This window comes from Melanostigma gelatinosum (genome assembly GCF_949748355.1).
Source record: "Melanostigma gelatinosum genome assembly, chromosome: 18".
In the NCBI taxonomy this organism is placed as follows: domain Eukaryota; kingdom Metazoa; phylum Chordata; class Actinopteri; order Perciformes; family Zoarcidae; genus Melanostigma; species Melanostigma gelatinosum.
Genome location: NC_136651.1, coordinates 12,781,044 through 12,797,473, shown reverse-complemented (window position 1 = coordinate 12,797,473; position 16,430 = coordinate 12,781,044). Strand labels below are relative to the sequence as shown.

The following is a 16,430-nucleotide window of genomic DNA, read 5'->3' as shown; positions in this document are numbered from 1 at the left end:
CTGTATAATTAATTTGCCGAAGACATGTAAGAGTATGTTGAAAACAGTCATAGTATAGTATGTCGAAAAAACATGAAGTTATAGTCCATGTCGATGCAGTTGTAGTATCGTCGAAAAAAAGTTATAGTATGTCATAAAAGTTTTTTTTTAAATCATAATATAGTATGTTGAAAAAAGTAATTGTATAGTTTGTCGAAAAAAGTCACATTATGGTTTACATTTAAATCAGTGACATGTAACATCAGTGACAAAATGTTTGTTTATCTAAAAATAAAAGCAATTCTAGTGTTCTTTATCATGTAAATCATTTATCTTCATATTCTTTAAGAGCAAACATTGACTGTGGGCTAAACGCTCTACAGCTGCCATCACAGAGCTGGAGGGCGGTGGTGATGGTAATGGCCTGTAGGAAGGCTTTCATTGACCGTTCACCACATCCATTTATACACACACATACACAAGTGACATGCACTGTGCCCCGAGGAGAGGTCACACTCAAAGTTGATTCACTCTGGTCATCCTCACTGCAGCCCCCCCGCCTATCACGGTCTGGAGCAGTGCATCGATTGGCTTTTATGACAATTTAACCTGGCACATGCACACGAAGCACAAGGCGTGCAGGGGTAAGGGTCAGAGAGAGAACTAAATACACAGCATCCATAATCAGGGAAGAGTTTAAAAAGGCACAATTTCAAAAACAATATACCAAAAATCTAAAAAAAGAAAGAAAAAGCTGTATGCCATGCATGCCCAAGGCTATACAGCTGCATAATCTAACATATGCTTCAGTAAAGTCAGTGTGAATAGTTGGAATCCACTTACGTAAAGCTAAAGCCCCGTTTCGTACAAGTCACCTTTTCATCGTCAGAAGCATCTGATCTGGAGTCCAATGATTAATATCTTGTAGTATGATAGGAATATAGTTTCATTGAGTGTTGTAGGTCAAAAAGGCATGACAGCGGGGCAATAAGGCCATGCTATTTCTATGATCGCTAAAAAACTGGATGTTCATCTCTAGTGGTAAAAGAGTATATGAGTCAGGACTTATTTATATCAGTTAGCCTTGAAAGATCACATTTTGAAGATATTGGAATAACATATTTAGGACCTACTGGCTCAAACTTGTGTTATATGTACCTGCTGAATAAACAAGTCACAGGACATGCTCCTCTGGAACACTGCCCTTGAGAAGTTTTCCATTCCCCATGTGTAGGTCAGCTCGAGGTTCTTTTATTAGCACTTCATTAAAATTCATTAATTGCTTCCTTTTCTCCTGGGCACAGCCGGAACCAAAACTGGAACTGTCAAAAAAAAAAAAAATGAGAGCATAGGAGCAACTGTCCTGTGCTCCAGATACACAACCTGTGACGCCCACCCACCCCATCTGTTAAGAAGACAACATGCACACAGAGAAGAGAGAGAGAGATTTAAAGAAGTAGACGTAAATTTTATTTACTTGTTCTGTACATAAAGGGTCAATACCAGCACAGGTGTTAACCATGGGAAATATTAACACATGTAAATGGTATAAGAAAATAAAAAGGCACAATTTTCAATTCTTAAGTAAAAGACAGGCTTTCCTAGAATATGAGAAGAGAGCACAGTAATACTGTTAATGCCATTACGAAACAACTCAGAAGCAAGAGAAACGCAAGCTCACCTCAACAAAGGACATAATCAGGGTGTATTGCTTAATTAGTAGATTTCATTAAGTTTGATGAGAAAAAACAACAACCTCACACTGGCTTGTTTGCACAGACCAGCAGGGATTCAAAGGAGATACATCCGTGATTTAATAAGGATAGAAATGGCATTAAGCAGCATTTGGCCGGGCGGCCAAGAGGTCATGCACAGAGGCAACCAGCAGGCATTCTTCCCTTTTGTAAATGTCACCGTAGATACTTAAGTTTAATAACATCAATCGTTTTAAGAAAATGCTCGATTTAGTAGCAGACTATAATAACTGGCAAAAAAAAAAGAAAAAAAAAAAAAAAAAAAGGGATTCAACTAAAAGCTGCACAACGTTGCTCTGAGTGAATGGCTGAGTACTGATTTGAAGGGAAAGCACTAGGCGCAGAGATGGGGGGGGGGGGTAAAACGGGTATTTTTTACAGCAGAAATGTTGGGGTTGGCACTGTTTGCACAACTGCTTAATTGGCTGCTCCTACTGGCCAAATTGGTTGCAGTGCAGTAGGAGCAAAGATGCTTTCCCCCACGACGCTCACACTTTGCATAAAGAGACAAATTGTGCACAGACCACATGTCTACAGACATAAAGACGGGTTGGAATCCTAAACTGACAGGAGCACATCTTTGCAGAGAGGATTGCACGCGCTAAAAGATGCATTTGGCTTACTCTGAACAAAAAGGCATTGATGGGATTCTCATTGGCTTGCTATAGCAGAGATTCTCCCCTCAGTGGAAAGCCGTTTTAGTCAGATGCTTGTGGAAAGTGCTGGCCAGAGCCACGGCCGCCGCTACTTGACTTTTGGAAAAGCCGTTCAAAGCGTGGCACTCCTATGCAGAAAGTCGAGATACATTTTCTAGTGCTTGGTGCTGTTGGAACTACTAATCTCTAAGCAATGCAGCTCAGAACAATGTGAAGGACAGTAACGAGCGGTACCAAGTGGACATGCAGTCACAGGCCTCTACCAAACACCTTCTCAATGTCACAAATAATAATACACTACATTTGATCATGTTGCACAAATAAAAGAGGATAAAATCACTTATGGCCGTGTCATGTCTTATTAACAAAATATAAATAAGTCTCGTCAGCCAGACATGTGCCAGGTTGGAGAGTGGGCGGGATCTATAATGTCAAAAGGTTCGACCTAGTTTCCACAAACCGCTCTCCTGCTTCCTCCTGACGCCAGTCACACATCACATACACGTTACAAAGAAACCTGTCAACCTGAATAACTCATGGCCAATATATGCGTGTGTGTGTGTGTGTGTGTGTGTGTGTGTGTGTGTGTGTGAGAGAGATGGTTAAGGTACAACAGTGACTTGATTGTTTGGAGAAGTAACATTTGACTGGCTGGTTAGCCCCTCGTTGCCTCAGTGCTCTCCAACGTCTGTAGGGATATTGCTGCTCCCTACTTCGCACAAAAACAAACACACCAACACTTTCTGAAGTCCCCAATACTTCAAACGTAACAAATATTCAGAGAAATCCCAAGAAAAAAAAAACACAACAAGAACATGTTATGTAATGTGGCAAATATCTATTGTGATCTCACACACACACAGGCAAACATACATATACGCTCACACTGATGCCCAGTGATCTGGAAATGTAAAGACACTAATGCAAAACAAACAAACAAACAAACACTGCCCCGTCTGGAGCCGAGTCATGGGAAGGGGAACGGGGAGAAGAGGGGAGGGGGTCAGGTTTTTAAGTTTGGAACCGACGTCCAAAGCTGTAAACAGTCAGAAAGCCTTGCAACGGCTGGCAAAAACAGAGAGGGGGGGGGGGGGGGGGGGGAGCTATCATGGTACAACCCCCCACCCCCCCAAGCATGGCAAGCACGTAACCGTGGTGACACTGGGCGGTAAAAGGTGGACCCAGCCAGCAGATTCAGCTACAGGAAATACTGACGAGGCGGTCCGGTCCGGTCAGTCACTCTCGTCCGGGTTCTGGGGGTCTATGATTTTGACGTGGGTGAAGGGGAAGAGGCCCCGGCGTCCGTTCACCTCCCCCTCCCACTGACCGCTGATGTTCATCCGTGTGACTTTGACCATGTCGCCGACCTGAGGGCAGAAGGACAGGAGGCGGAGTTACAGGAGGCAGAGTGACAGGAGGGGCGTGATTTTTTTCAAGGTACGTAAAAAAGTAGAACATTGTAAAATGCAGTGTGGTGAAAACTAATAAAGGGGATTGTTTTGTTAATTTAAAAAAATAGTTTGCCGCCTGTTTGGTGAGGTGACCACGATGTGAACACAACTCAACCAGCCCTGGTTATCACTAGGGTTGGGTACCGAAACTCGGTGCCAATATGGCACCGGTTCCTATAAGTCCGGTATCTACCGGACTGAAACGCAACGCACGGTGCCTGAGCCGATTGAAATACTTTTTTTACACCACTCTGATGACTCCGTCCTGGCAGCAGGACTCGGTCCTCCGCTCCTCACTCATAGTATTATTACAACGGGGGTACTGAGCGCTGCCGCTCCTAAGCACAACAACACAAGTGTGTTTTGTATTTATTTATATTTATTTAAGTATACTGTAAACTGTTAACAGTTAACATATTGTTCATAGTTAAAAAGTTTGAAGCTGTAGTTTGAAGCCAAGTGTTTTGTATTTATTTATATACATAGTATACTTTAAACAGTTAATATATTGTTCAATTTGAAGAAAAAAGTATCGGTTCAGGCACCGGTATCGTTTTCAAAGTATCGTTTTAGCACCGGTATCGGAAAAAACCCAAACGATACCCAACCCTAGTTATCACTGTAACGTTTAAACTCCCTAAACCATCCCGACGACACAAGTCACTTGAACATTTTGGGTAAATTAGAACGCAAATAACTACTCACAGATGAACATGTTGCACTACTACTACTACTAATTTGCTACGACATGATTAATGAAGATATAAAGCGTCGTTGTTGATAATGACAAAAAATGACAAAAGTCAACGGATTCATTTAGACGTCAAGCTGGTGATCAGCTGCTGCATCAGAAGCACAACAGAAGAGACGGATAAAACGTAGCAGAGTGAATAGCTGAAGGAGCAAACTAAATGCATTTGACACATGGCCCTTATTTTAAAAACCTCCAAACTTCACAATATCCAGTCCAACTGATTTATTAACACACTTTTTAGATCTCCAGGCCGGCGTTACGCTGCGGTTGGAACAGACGATAGAGGAGCATAGAGCTGTTGCTCAGATGGGTTTGTGACACTGACTGTGACCCCAATCTGTTAAAGCCATATGCTCTTCATCAGGATTAGAAAGGGGTAAAGTCTTCATCGTGACGGAAACCAGGATGTGACGGGGGATTGAGTGTTGGGGGGGGGGGGGGGGGGGGGGGGTACTGTTTGTAGCTTCAAGGACATCTACCGTACTTTTCGGCCTATAAGCCGCTACTTTTTACCCCACGCTCTGAGGCCTCGGCTTATAGTCCGGTGCGCTTTATATACGGATTTTTCCGTAGCTTTTCTCCACCACAACAACAGCAACTTCCGGTTCTGGTCTAACACAACATTTACTAGCTCCCGACACAGAACGGTTGCTACCAGCAACCCCTCTGCTACCAGCTGTTACTGACAGGGTTGCTACAATATGGATGAAGTACCTTTGACCTACCTCTCACTAGGACTGTTAACAAAAAAGGTTGAACGGCAAGATGCTTTTAACAGTACATGTCCGACTCGCTAGCTTCTAAGCTAATTTTAACATTACGGCCAATGGGGAAATGCTAACCGCGATTAGCATTAGCGAATATATAATATATCTTTGTACATCTTTTCATGCAGACATACTTGCATTACAGACTAAGGTCTCTCAAGGCTACCAAACGAAAAGCAATGAGGCAATAACTGTTAGTGCCAAATAAAGTCTTGTTTCACTTCTCAAATGCTCGCCCATGTGTGAGCACACACTCCTCCATTGCCCTCTCTCGGTCTCCCTTTGTGCTGATAGTTGAATTAACTAGTGATGGGCGCAGACCCAGGCCTGCTGACATGTCTTGTTGACCCATTCAACTCATGTCAGTGTCTGAATGAGGTACTATGTATTCCCTGAAGTGATTGTTAATATCAGTTACCGGACTAATGTTAGAGGGAGCTGCCTAACCTTTTTGAATGAACACCAACCAGTCTTGCTCATGGTCCAAATATATGCCTCATTTTAGAGTCACAGGGACAACATGCATCACAGCACCCACACTGTAGCGGCCTAGTTTACTTCCTGCATCCACCGACCCACTCTGATGTCAGTGGATGGCAGCAGAGATACCTTTCCATTGCATCTGTCCCCCGGGGGGCCATCGCTGCAGCTCAGCCTGCTATCAGAGCGGAGCGTTTCAGAGGCCCTCGGGTATATGAAGTGCACGTTGTGCATTACGTGACACACTCGGACATGTTGCCGCAGTCAAAGCAGACCCCTGTTCGCCAGAGTGCACTTCATAGAAATGAGATCGAGCCGCGAAGTGCAACGGTGCTGCTGATGGAGCCGCTGCTACGTTTAGCAGCTAGCTGGCTAGCATGGAGCCTGAGCTACAGACAGGTAGAGTTGGGGCTCTACTCACCCCCCCCCCTCATGGGAAATAGGGACATAATATTATTGTCAGTCTCCGCCTACCCTTAATGTATTGCCAAAGTGTATTTTGCAGTTAATTCATCATTCCCAAAAAAACATCTCAAAGACAAACTACACAGATAACATCTTTCTAACATAATAAGATATAAATGTGTCCGACATTCACTCACTTCCAATGAATGCTATCTCGTACCATCTCGCCACTATTGAATCAGCATGCAGCCAGAGCCCAGAGCAATAAGTTCAGTCAACTTGATGCACATGAACAGCAACCCCTTGCAGACAGAGTCTAGAGTGGCTGCTGCTGCTGGGCTGTGAATTGGTGCGACTACGCAGGAAACTGCCTTAAATGTAAGATGAATGCAGAAGAGCTGCAAGTTATCTTACCACACTTTCACACATGAAAACACCCCCCCCCCTCCCTCCCTCACTACTAGCTACCGACTCACCCAATTTCAATGCAGAATGCAGTTAAGACCTCATAGCTTCTCCTACTAGCGCTCCCAGTCACAATGTGATGTCAAACTCTCAACTATTGTCACATTAACACAACCTGAGAAGCTTGTTTTTTTTTCTTCTGACCACCAGTTGATTTCTCTACATGTGGACCACAAAACCCTGTAACATCACTGTTGTGTGTGTGGTTCAACAGAGCACACTACTGATAACGTCCAACGACAGAGGCAAAAAAAAGGAATTGAACATTTTAACCGGAGAGGGCAGAAAAGGGCGGGGATGAGGACAAGGGAGCGATGAAAATGGAAACGTTACCGATGTTCAACTGGCTCTGTGTCACTGCAGTACTTAAAACTGAGAAAATGTATATTCGTATATTGTATTTCACTTGGTCTTTGTAGCTGGAGCTGTCATATTTGTCAACGCTATACATTGCGGCTTTGGTCATGTCTGGAAGTGGGCGTGGTTTCACCTCTCAGCCCTCTTGACCACTTTTTTTTTTTGCATTATTTAAAATGATGCAGTGGGTGGACTTAGGCTCAGACCTGTAATTTGTTAGAAATTTGAACCAAAAGCAAGTTTGTTCTACGGCGTAAGATAACTTGGACACAGAATTCACAGATATTTCAGCCGCTTCATAAAGAAGTGCTGTAGTTACTACAACACTCTCTGAGACAGGTGGAACAAAGAGGAAGAAAAATGACAAAAAACATTTCAGATAAGTGAAATCCAAATTTACAATACCTCTAAAGCGAGAGCTGTTTTGTCATAGGCGCACGGCACTCGTTTCTGGATGGCCTTCGCCATGACGGGGCCGTTCTGCACGGACGGTAGAGGGTTGATAACTGCTCCGGGCGTTCCGGGGAGCTGTGGCGACGGCGTCTGTGGCTGGGCGTAGGGCTCTGGGATCCCATAGCTGTTGGAGTTGCGGGATCCATGGGAGGGCTGGCCGGGGAGAGGCGACGGTCGTACCAATTTCTCCACGTAGGGCACGGGGATCATCCCGACGCGGCCCTCTTTGCTCTTGGCGCTCCACCACTGCTCCTCTGGCTTCTCCAGGATGATGAGGATCTCCCCCTTCTTGAAGGGAAGGTCCTCCGCATCGCTGCCGGTGAAGTCGTACAGAGTCCGCACATACTCCAGGTTCTCGTCTGGGCCTCCCATGGGCTGAATAGTACCACTCACTGTGCTTGGGTACCTTGAGAGAATATAAACAATGAGGGCCAAGTCAGGAGACACAATGTTTCCACCAGTAAAACCCTGTCAAGTGGATAGTATGGCAATTTTAATGAAATCAGGTACACTCTCGCTCAAGTGTCACATATTTGTAGTTGAACTGGATGGTGCATGTCAGCAGGGACTGAGATCTGACTGAAAGTGGGTTGCTTTTGATAAAAATAGACTACTTAACCTAGATCACCCAGTCTAGGTGGTAAAACATGTATAAGGGGCCCCTATTGTTATTGCATGTTATCATGGTGTAGATCTTACTGATGATGGGGGTATTGGGAGACTTTTCCTACCTGGGTGCTGGCTCTATGAGCGTGGTCGTGTCCAGGTAGTGGATCTTGTAGAACTCCAGAAGAGCGGGCAGGTGCTCAAATTCTTGGTCACCTATCTTAAACCTCTTGCTGGGCAAAGAGTTGATGATATAGTGAGACACTTTGGAGTTCTCGGACACCGATAGCACGTAGTCACCGGGGCAGGTGGACGAGTCTCGCACCAGAAACATGCCGTGTCTCTGTCCTTGTAACCGGTTCTGTGCCTCCTGTCGCGACACGGGTCCAAAATACCAGGCGGACCGATCCGACGAATCAAACCGAGCGGCTGACATTTCAAAATAAGTTACTAATCAGTCTAAAAATAAGAAGAAAACATCACAGACAATAAGTTAATTGGAGGGTTTAGAAGACGCGGGGCTTCCGTAGCCCTGTTGTGAGGTTTGCGAGTGAGTTCTGCACTAAATGCTGCAGGCTCCGATTAAAAATAACAACAACAGAAAACAACCTGACGTGTTGAGAGACAGGCTGCGACTGGCTGGATCCAACTTTGGAGCATAATGTGGTTGCGGTGTTCAGCAGTCAAAAGGTTGAGAGATTGTTCAAGCAGCCGAAATACTAAAAACTAAGAACTTAGACGACAAACATCGACGGAGAGCAAAAGCAACAAATGATCACTGAAGCTTCCCCTTTTCGTTCCGCCTTCCGAGAAACACCAGGCTTCTCTTCGAACAATTGTATATCCTCCAGTCAGTGTCAGTTACGAGAACGGAAACGGTGCCCCTCAGTTTTTCATCTGATAGATACTCATGTCGTGCAAAAAGTCACCGGCGACCACGGGGTCGGAAACGAAATGATTATGGATCTTACAGTGAGGTACACGTCATGGAAATGCGTTTATAAATCCCCTTTCTCGAGTCAGAGCAAGACTTTTGAGGCAGCACGGCAGACAAAAAAAATGGCGGGCCGCAACACGTCTTCAGACAAAAAAAAGGTTTCACAGCAGCAACTCGCCTCCCGCGCGGTCATCTCAGGTGCCGGACCGTTATGCTGGAAGCTCTCGCGTGTACTCCGAACCGCTCACGAGGGATGCCGGCTTAACGGTTCTGTATTTTTATACTTTCCCTTTATTTCTGCTCGTACCCCCCCCTCACCCGAGCCACCAGAAGTACGAGTACGAGACTGAAAAATGGCGACGGGAGGGCAGGTCCCGCTTTCTGTCTGCACGTCACTGACGCCTTTGAGGGGGGAGGCGGGAGGAGGAAACGGGGGTGGGCGGGTGACTAGCCCCCGCCCCCTGAGCAAGTGTCAATCATGTTTCCATGACACAGCTACAGAACATCTTGTATGTGAAAGATGAGGCAGTGATGTCATCATCACAGGGCAAACCACCAGCATAAAATGTCAGAATACTTTGCAGGTATTTTTATAACAGCAGCATAACCAGCATACAGGCCTGTTGTCTGCTACTTCTGTTTTTTTACAGTGTGATAGTGCACTTTAAAATGTGCAAAAAAAGTATTTCATTTACTTCTTGCATAACTAACAATCATGTTGCAACTGCTATCAACACAAACAATGGCTAAATCTCACATTATCTTGTACATCCAAACCCTGTACATTTCAGTCAGAATAAGCAATGGTTGAAGAAATAAAAGTAGCAATACCACAGTGGAAAAATAGTTAATTAAAAAATGCACGAGTATTATGAGCTTAATAAGATTAAATAAATAAAATTCATTATTTGCATTTTACATAGGTCTTTATAGTAACATAAAATGACAATAAATAAGTATGCCAACACTCTTCTTGAGTGCAAATAAATGTACTTAGTTACTTTCCACCACAGTATACATCTGTAGACATCTCAAAATAAAGGGCTTTTGAGATCCTACAGCCAAGATCTCTGCGGTTCCCATCCTCAATAGCCTTCCCATGGCAGAATAAACAGTTTAATTCCACTACTATTACTGTATTATGATAAATATGAGTGACAGTTTTACACCCAATCATATCTGACAACTCAATCGTCTTCGATGGGTCCCCTGTCTGTCTGACTGTCCTATGAAACGTCATGTTCTAATGTGATATTTATGATGTATTTCTTTGTAGCCTATTATCTTGTATGTCTGTAGCTTACTGTGGCTTCACGAGTGGCTCATATGTTTACGGTTATATTTGCGCAGTCAACAGCTATTTCATGCCGCCCGTAAAACGTTTTACATGTTTCCCTATTTTAATTTCCTGTTCTCTAACTTCCCCTCCATTCAAACCCATAATAAGTATTATCTGGCACAGAACTGTGACACATCAATTTGGAGCTCCCGAACCCACTCAACCCACAACACAATATGCTGGAAGGAGGAGAGTGAATTTAAATGGAGGGGGTACAGTGGCTCAAAAGAAGCCTGAATAAAGAGGGAGACAAACCAAAGAATATGTTGGAAAACTCTGATAGAGCATGACAAGCCGTCCAACATTGGCAGGACAACTTCTGCTAATTGGTGAAAGTAAAATATATGAAGCTGCAGCTCTGTTCCTCTGGTTATTGAGGTTTCAGTGACCATGCATCAGGAGGCTGCAGCTGGCACAGAGCAGCTCTCATCACTGCAGCGCTGTCTGAATGTTAAGGGATTTCGCACCCACTGGGTCTAAATGGCTAATGCCTGCCAATTGCCACATTTCCACAACAGCGCAGTGATGCAAAGAAATAGGGTTGACACAAACAAACAGGGCCTCTTCCTCCTTTAAACATTTCAAAAAAAAAAGAGGCTAATATTGAGGGATGCATACTGTTTACCTCTCTGCATTTTCACAAAACAATGTTCTGGTTAACCTTTATTTTAGACATATATTCTGATTTCATTGCACCATCATGACAGCCATTCTTCAACAGGTCATATGAATAATTGCATATTATAAATACACAAATTCCATGCAAAATATCTAAATATAAATATAACAAAATCAAATAAAAAATGTAATCACTTTTGTAACATTCTGTAACAACAAAATGTAACATTTGTATTCCTTGATTTAATGGATGCTCACGGAAGAGTTTCTTCAGAAACACCACCATCTAGTGGGTGCATGCATGTATTATATTTAAATATAACAGTAAAGTACATTTTAGACTGTTGGGATTGTTGAATGATCATGTCAAAGGGAACTTTTAAAGACTTAGTTTCATACTTCATGAAACACTTTGGCACTAAAAGCACCTAAATTGTAAAAGGCACATTAAGTCTTCACGCCCGGCTGCATGCAGTTCTTGACCTATACGCTACATTTTGATTCATGTTATGAAATAAAGCCAGGTGTTTTTAAATGTGTTAACTTGCTCACGGCTATGTACCACCTCAAGAGAAATGTTCACACAGTTGCCGAAGCTGAACTTGTTCTTGGAGTCTGGGAGGAAAAAAACAGGACAGCGCTATTTTGTGTTAATACAGTTTAATAGAGTTTTGTATTGTTGTGCTAAGTTGTACTGCAGGTGCATGACCGGTAACGCACCGGCCAGTTAAAACAGGACACTGCTCCATACAGTATCAATACAAACCAATACAAAAATTGTGTGAGAAATAAGCCTCATAAGTCTCTCCTGTTTCATTTATTGCATGTGCTTTTAAAGGCTTGACTTTGGTTGTTTGCACGGATAAAATTTGGTTGTTTTAAAAGTAACAGGTCATTAGTTCGATATAGTTTTATGATATACAACAATTACACCATCATTTTGGCAGAATTACAACAAATGTGCAGTGAGAATTAACTAAAACTCACTCAAAACTGACTCGGTTTGGTGAAAATAAGCAGCCAGATGTTCAACTTTAATGGTTCAAATGTGCTAAAATCAGGTCGAATAAATAAAAACATTTTCCCTTCCCAGTACAAAAGTAGATTTGAGACCATTTTTCATCTTCTTTTTGTGTGGAAAATGAAAAGCTTTTAAGTCTATAAACCATTTAAAAAAATATTTTCATAGTATCTGTCCCCCTTTCTGTACCCATAGACATCTTAAAAAACATTTGATCGGACATCAATACTTCAAAATGGACATCCATAGCTGTGACTAAGGCACGTGTCTACCCCGTCACTGCACCGTCCTTTTGAAGCGGTCTCTCTGCACAGCACGGGTCCTCCTCTGTCTCTCTGCAATGGTGGAGCTGAGGCTCTGTTTGAGGGCTGGGAGGACCACCCCAAACTGAGAGGGTCCAGTCCTGGGACAGCAAACACACAGACTTAACTGAGAGGGGCCAAGATGGCTTTTAGTCAAGCGTAGCACCGCAAAAAGCCTCCGCATTGGTTACAAAAGGCAGTAAACGCGATATTATGGCGATCTGAGCAATCTGTGACATCGAGGCACATGGAGGGAGAGATGTACTTACGTTTTTTCCAGATATGTTTGAAGACCAAGTTTTGGAAATTTCTTTTCCTCTGAAGATTTGCTGAGAAGTGCAAAAAACAGAGATACCCTTATCACAACTGTGTTATTTTTTAATTTTTGGGTGAAGATAAAAAATGATAATATTTCATCACTTTACCGGGTACCATCAACAAGGTAGGTCTTGGTCAGAATGTAGTTTTCTGGGGTTATTTTCTTGCTCAAGACAAAATCTCTCAGCAATGCCTTCACACGAATAATCTTCATGAAATTCATGAAATTATTTCCACAGAAATATCGAGAAAACAACAACAAAATTAAGAAAGGCTTGTATTTTTAAATCCCACAATGCTGAAAAAGCAAATGCATTTCGACTGATATTGTCTGATGATGGGGCCCTTACTTCCTGAGAGTGTAAACTGTTAGCATTGTACAGCTGCCGGATGATGACCTCACACTCCTGTAGAGTGGGAGCGCGCGGTGGATGGGAGGGGTTGCTGTGAATTCGTAGAGGCTGTAACGAGGTGATGAGGCCCCCCTTCACGTCTGGAGCATGCTCCTGCTTGGCAGATCCCAGAATGTCGCTGCCCTCTCCAATGCTGCTCCCCAGGAGTGAGGGAGATAATATCAATTCGAAACAACATACACACTTTTCAATGTTGACAATGAACGATTGTATCACAGGGCGGCTGCAGGCTAACTGCACTGCAGTTTTTTTTAACAAATATAACTTTGTGAGCTGGGCACACTCGATTAAGCGTCAACACAATATTGTAGAGTATATATTTTAATTAAATAATACATGGTATGGGCCCTCATACGCCTCTTTTGTTCGAGTAACAACAAACCCATACCATAAAATCAGATGAACGACAAGATTGGACTGCAATCTAGACTGACAAATAATTATACATACACCGGCCACTTTAGATTTTACATTTAAAACAGTCCAATGTGTCAGCATGACTACCATATGCTCCACACCTCTTTGGGAACCTGTATTGTGCTTCTTCCCATGCTGTAGCTGTGGTATACCACTGCATGTGTTCTTTGTTTCACATCTTCTTAATGCGATTTATGTTCTGCTAATGTCCAGTTTCCAATTTAACAGTGATATCATGAGATGTGATATTATCTATAGCTATATTTCCCCGCTGTAAGACCTGATATGAACTTAACAACAATACCACTGTTAACGTTACCGCCAGCAAAATACCTCCGCTATTAATTATCAACGGTAATACTACTCATACCACACAGTAAAAGTCCGTAATTTAAATGTTTACTTCAGGGGAAGACTGAAACAGAGCCACAATGGTCCTAATTTTACTTAATAATCACCTTCAAATTCTAATAACATGTTAGACAATTAAATAAATAATAATGAATCATATTTTAAATGTTAGTACTTCAATGTCTTCCTCTGAAGTAGAAGAAGAGTACACAGTAAATAGTACGCAATACAGCTGAGCTGCATATCACTGAAGTGCTTTGGGGGCCTTTTAAGTTATTTTCAGTGTTATTTTCAGTGTTTCTGACCATGATTTCTGAATAAGAACCTGGATTCACCTCAGTGCTTGGTCCTGTGGGGTTCGTGTGTCCTGCAGCGGCTCCTCCAGGTAGAGTCCCGTACGAGCTTCACTGCACTGAGTGGGTGGTCTAACGCCTCTCCGACTGTACGTCATCCCTAGAAGAGAGAGGACCCGGGATGAGGATAGTTAGAAATTGTTAAATGTTACACCCTTATTAATGTTGTTTGGCAGACGAGTTTCTCATAATTGGTCTAGCATGAGATACCAACAACTAGAAACTATCCTAATCCCACAAGAACATCATCTGAGCATAGCAGAAAGAACCAAAAAACAGTGAATCAGCATTACATCTTACCTTTTCCACTTGACTTTGGAGGCTCCATTATCAGCTTATACTGCAACTCTGCAACATCCACATTAGAGTGTTTTAGTGTGCTTTAACATACTGTAAGGAGGAAAACAAGAGGCACAGTCATCAAACACGGTCCCCGACAAACAGCCTGTGTTTCCATGGGGGCCTGGCTGCTGTGAAGGCACGAAGACGGATGACTGGAGAGTCTCCTGGTGTGCCCGAGAAGCATTTATATGGAACAGCATGTGACCGGTCAGTAAAGTGACACTCGATCTGTGTCCACCTCCCACTGAGAGAGACCATCCAAACCCTGGAGTTGCTATGCGACCACGGTACCTAGATTGAATGTCTCTCCTTTCAGCACCTCATCAGAAGACAGACAGGTCTTTGTCATTAACTTAAATTCATTAAAAGGTGGACTGTGGACACAACAGCAGGTTATGAAGTTTACCCCTTTTAAGTGATATGGATGGGCCATGTGTCCATAAAGTAGCCGATTCCTTGATGCAAACCATTACCCTGTAGTTTTCTCTTGGGAATGAAATCAGCTACTCTATTTCTCTACGCTTCTATGAATAAGAATATTGATCACTAAGCACTCTTTGCTGCAAAAACCTCCTGCAAAGAGAGGCCAAATCAGCACATTACACTTGTATATATTGTGTCTTATTTTAATAAATTGTCAGTCTCTTAAAATTCTACGATTTTAAGCACTTTATAACTATCTACAGTTTTGTACCAACTTTCTATGCTTCAACTGTCAACACGTATGAATCATTTGTGATTACCCCTCACGTGACCTCGGTCAAAGTGTTTATTAATGAGTAGAAACGACATTCATTCTTCCCACTGGTGTCTTCACCTTTATTCTCCCGTCTGAGATACTCTATCTCTGCATGGAGCTTCTCCAGAGTGTCCTTGTGCTGCTGCTGGAGGAACTGGATATTCTTCTGCACTGAAGCCACGCGGGGGTCCACGTCTCCGTGACGGGACGACACCTCTGCTGCCCCGCACACTGTTCCTCTGTTCGCCGGCGGGACGACGGGCAGCTGGATTGCCGGTAAACGCCGTGGAGAGCAGGACTTCCCGAGTCGCCCCACTCGAGTCCACTGTGGCAAATGTCGTACCGGTGGGAGAGTATGACCCGACATTGCTCCGGATCATTCAGCGTTAACGAACCATTCTAGCCTCATTTAGCAAACCGTTTTCTCTTACCATTATTTTCCAGTGTCGGCAGATCAACCGATCATATATTATTATACAACAGCCAACTAACTAGTTTACTGAAGTCTGTTGCTTATAAACAGCTCAAGCAACGCTAGTCCACCCTGAATTACCTTCGCCCTCATTTGACATGCGCCCCACTCACACACACAACGTTGCCGTGACAACCAACAGGCTCCCGTAAAGTCCCGCCTCCTATATAGAGTGCATGCTTGTGATTGGCTGCGGTATGGGTGACGCATCTTAAACCTGGCCGTTTAATTGGTGGAGCTTGTTAAGGGCAATATGATTTTGTTATGGATTTGAGTGTCCGAAAATCATTCTCATCAGCAGTTTGAAACACAAAAATGAATACTTGTGAATATCTATATATCTATATAGATATCTGTATAGATATATATACGGTATGTTTGGTGTTCATTGACAATGCATCAGGGAACTGAAGTTAGTTGAAACCAGTGGCTTCATGTAGTGTGAGGAAACATTAAACATGTTTTAAGAAATTACCAGCTGTCATGTTGAATTAATGTCTTGTAATGAAGTGTGTAAACCATGCCAAAAACACGGGTATGTTCCTTTAAAGACTTAATGTTAATTCCCAAGTTGAATTGGTCCTAGCAGCGAGTTTACTGGGTCAGCAGCAGGACTGTAGCTGCTGGCATGTTCGTTTAAATAGACTTAATGGTAAATCCGCATGTTTAATTGGTCCTAGC

General features: G+C 43.1%; 2 protein-coding genes across 2 annotated transcripts; both read right to left on the bottom strand.

Annotated features, from left to right (window-relative positions):
• Positions 1-1,434: 1,434 nt before the first annotated feature.
• Positions 1,435-9,379, bottom strand: crkl (v-crk avian sarcoma virus CT10 oncogene homolog-like). Its single transcript, XM_079290067.1, has 3 exons — positions 8,253-9,379; positions 7,474-7,927; positions 1,435-3,756 (listed from the first exon to the last, which is right to left on the bottom strand). Exons 1-3 carry the CDS (start codon positions 8,561-8,563, stop codon positions 3,622-3,624), a joined length of 900 nt encoding a protein of 299 aa, XP_079146193.1. The 5' UTR covers positions 8,564-9,379; the 3' UTR covers positions 1,435-3,621.
• A 2,845-nt stretch (positions 9,380-12,224) lies between these two features.
• ccdc74b (coiled-coil domain containing 74B) lies at positions 12,225-15,644 on the bottom strand (the record flags this gene model as incomplete). The annotated part of the gene is made up of 7 exons (XM_079289875.1): positions 12,225-12,445; positions 12,614-12,673; positions 12,770-12,870; positions 13,013-13,208; positions 14,179-14,296; positions 14,497-14,544; positions 15,356-15,644. The coding sequence occupies 7 exons, from the start codon at positions 15,642-15,644 to the stop codon at positions 12,319-12,321; spliced, it is 939 nt and encodes a 312-aa protein (XP_079146001.1). The 3' UTR covers positions 12,225-12,318.
• Between the last annotated feature and the right edge of the window lie 786 nt (positions 15,645-16,430).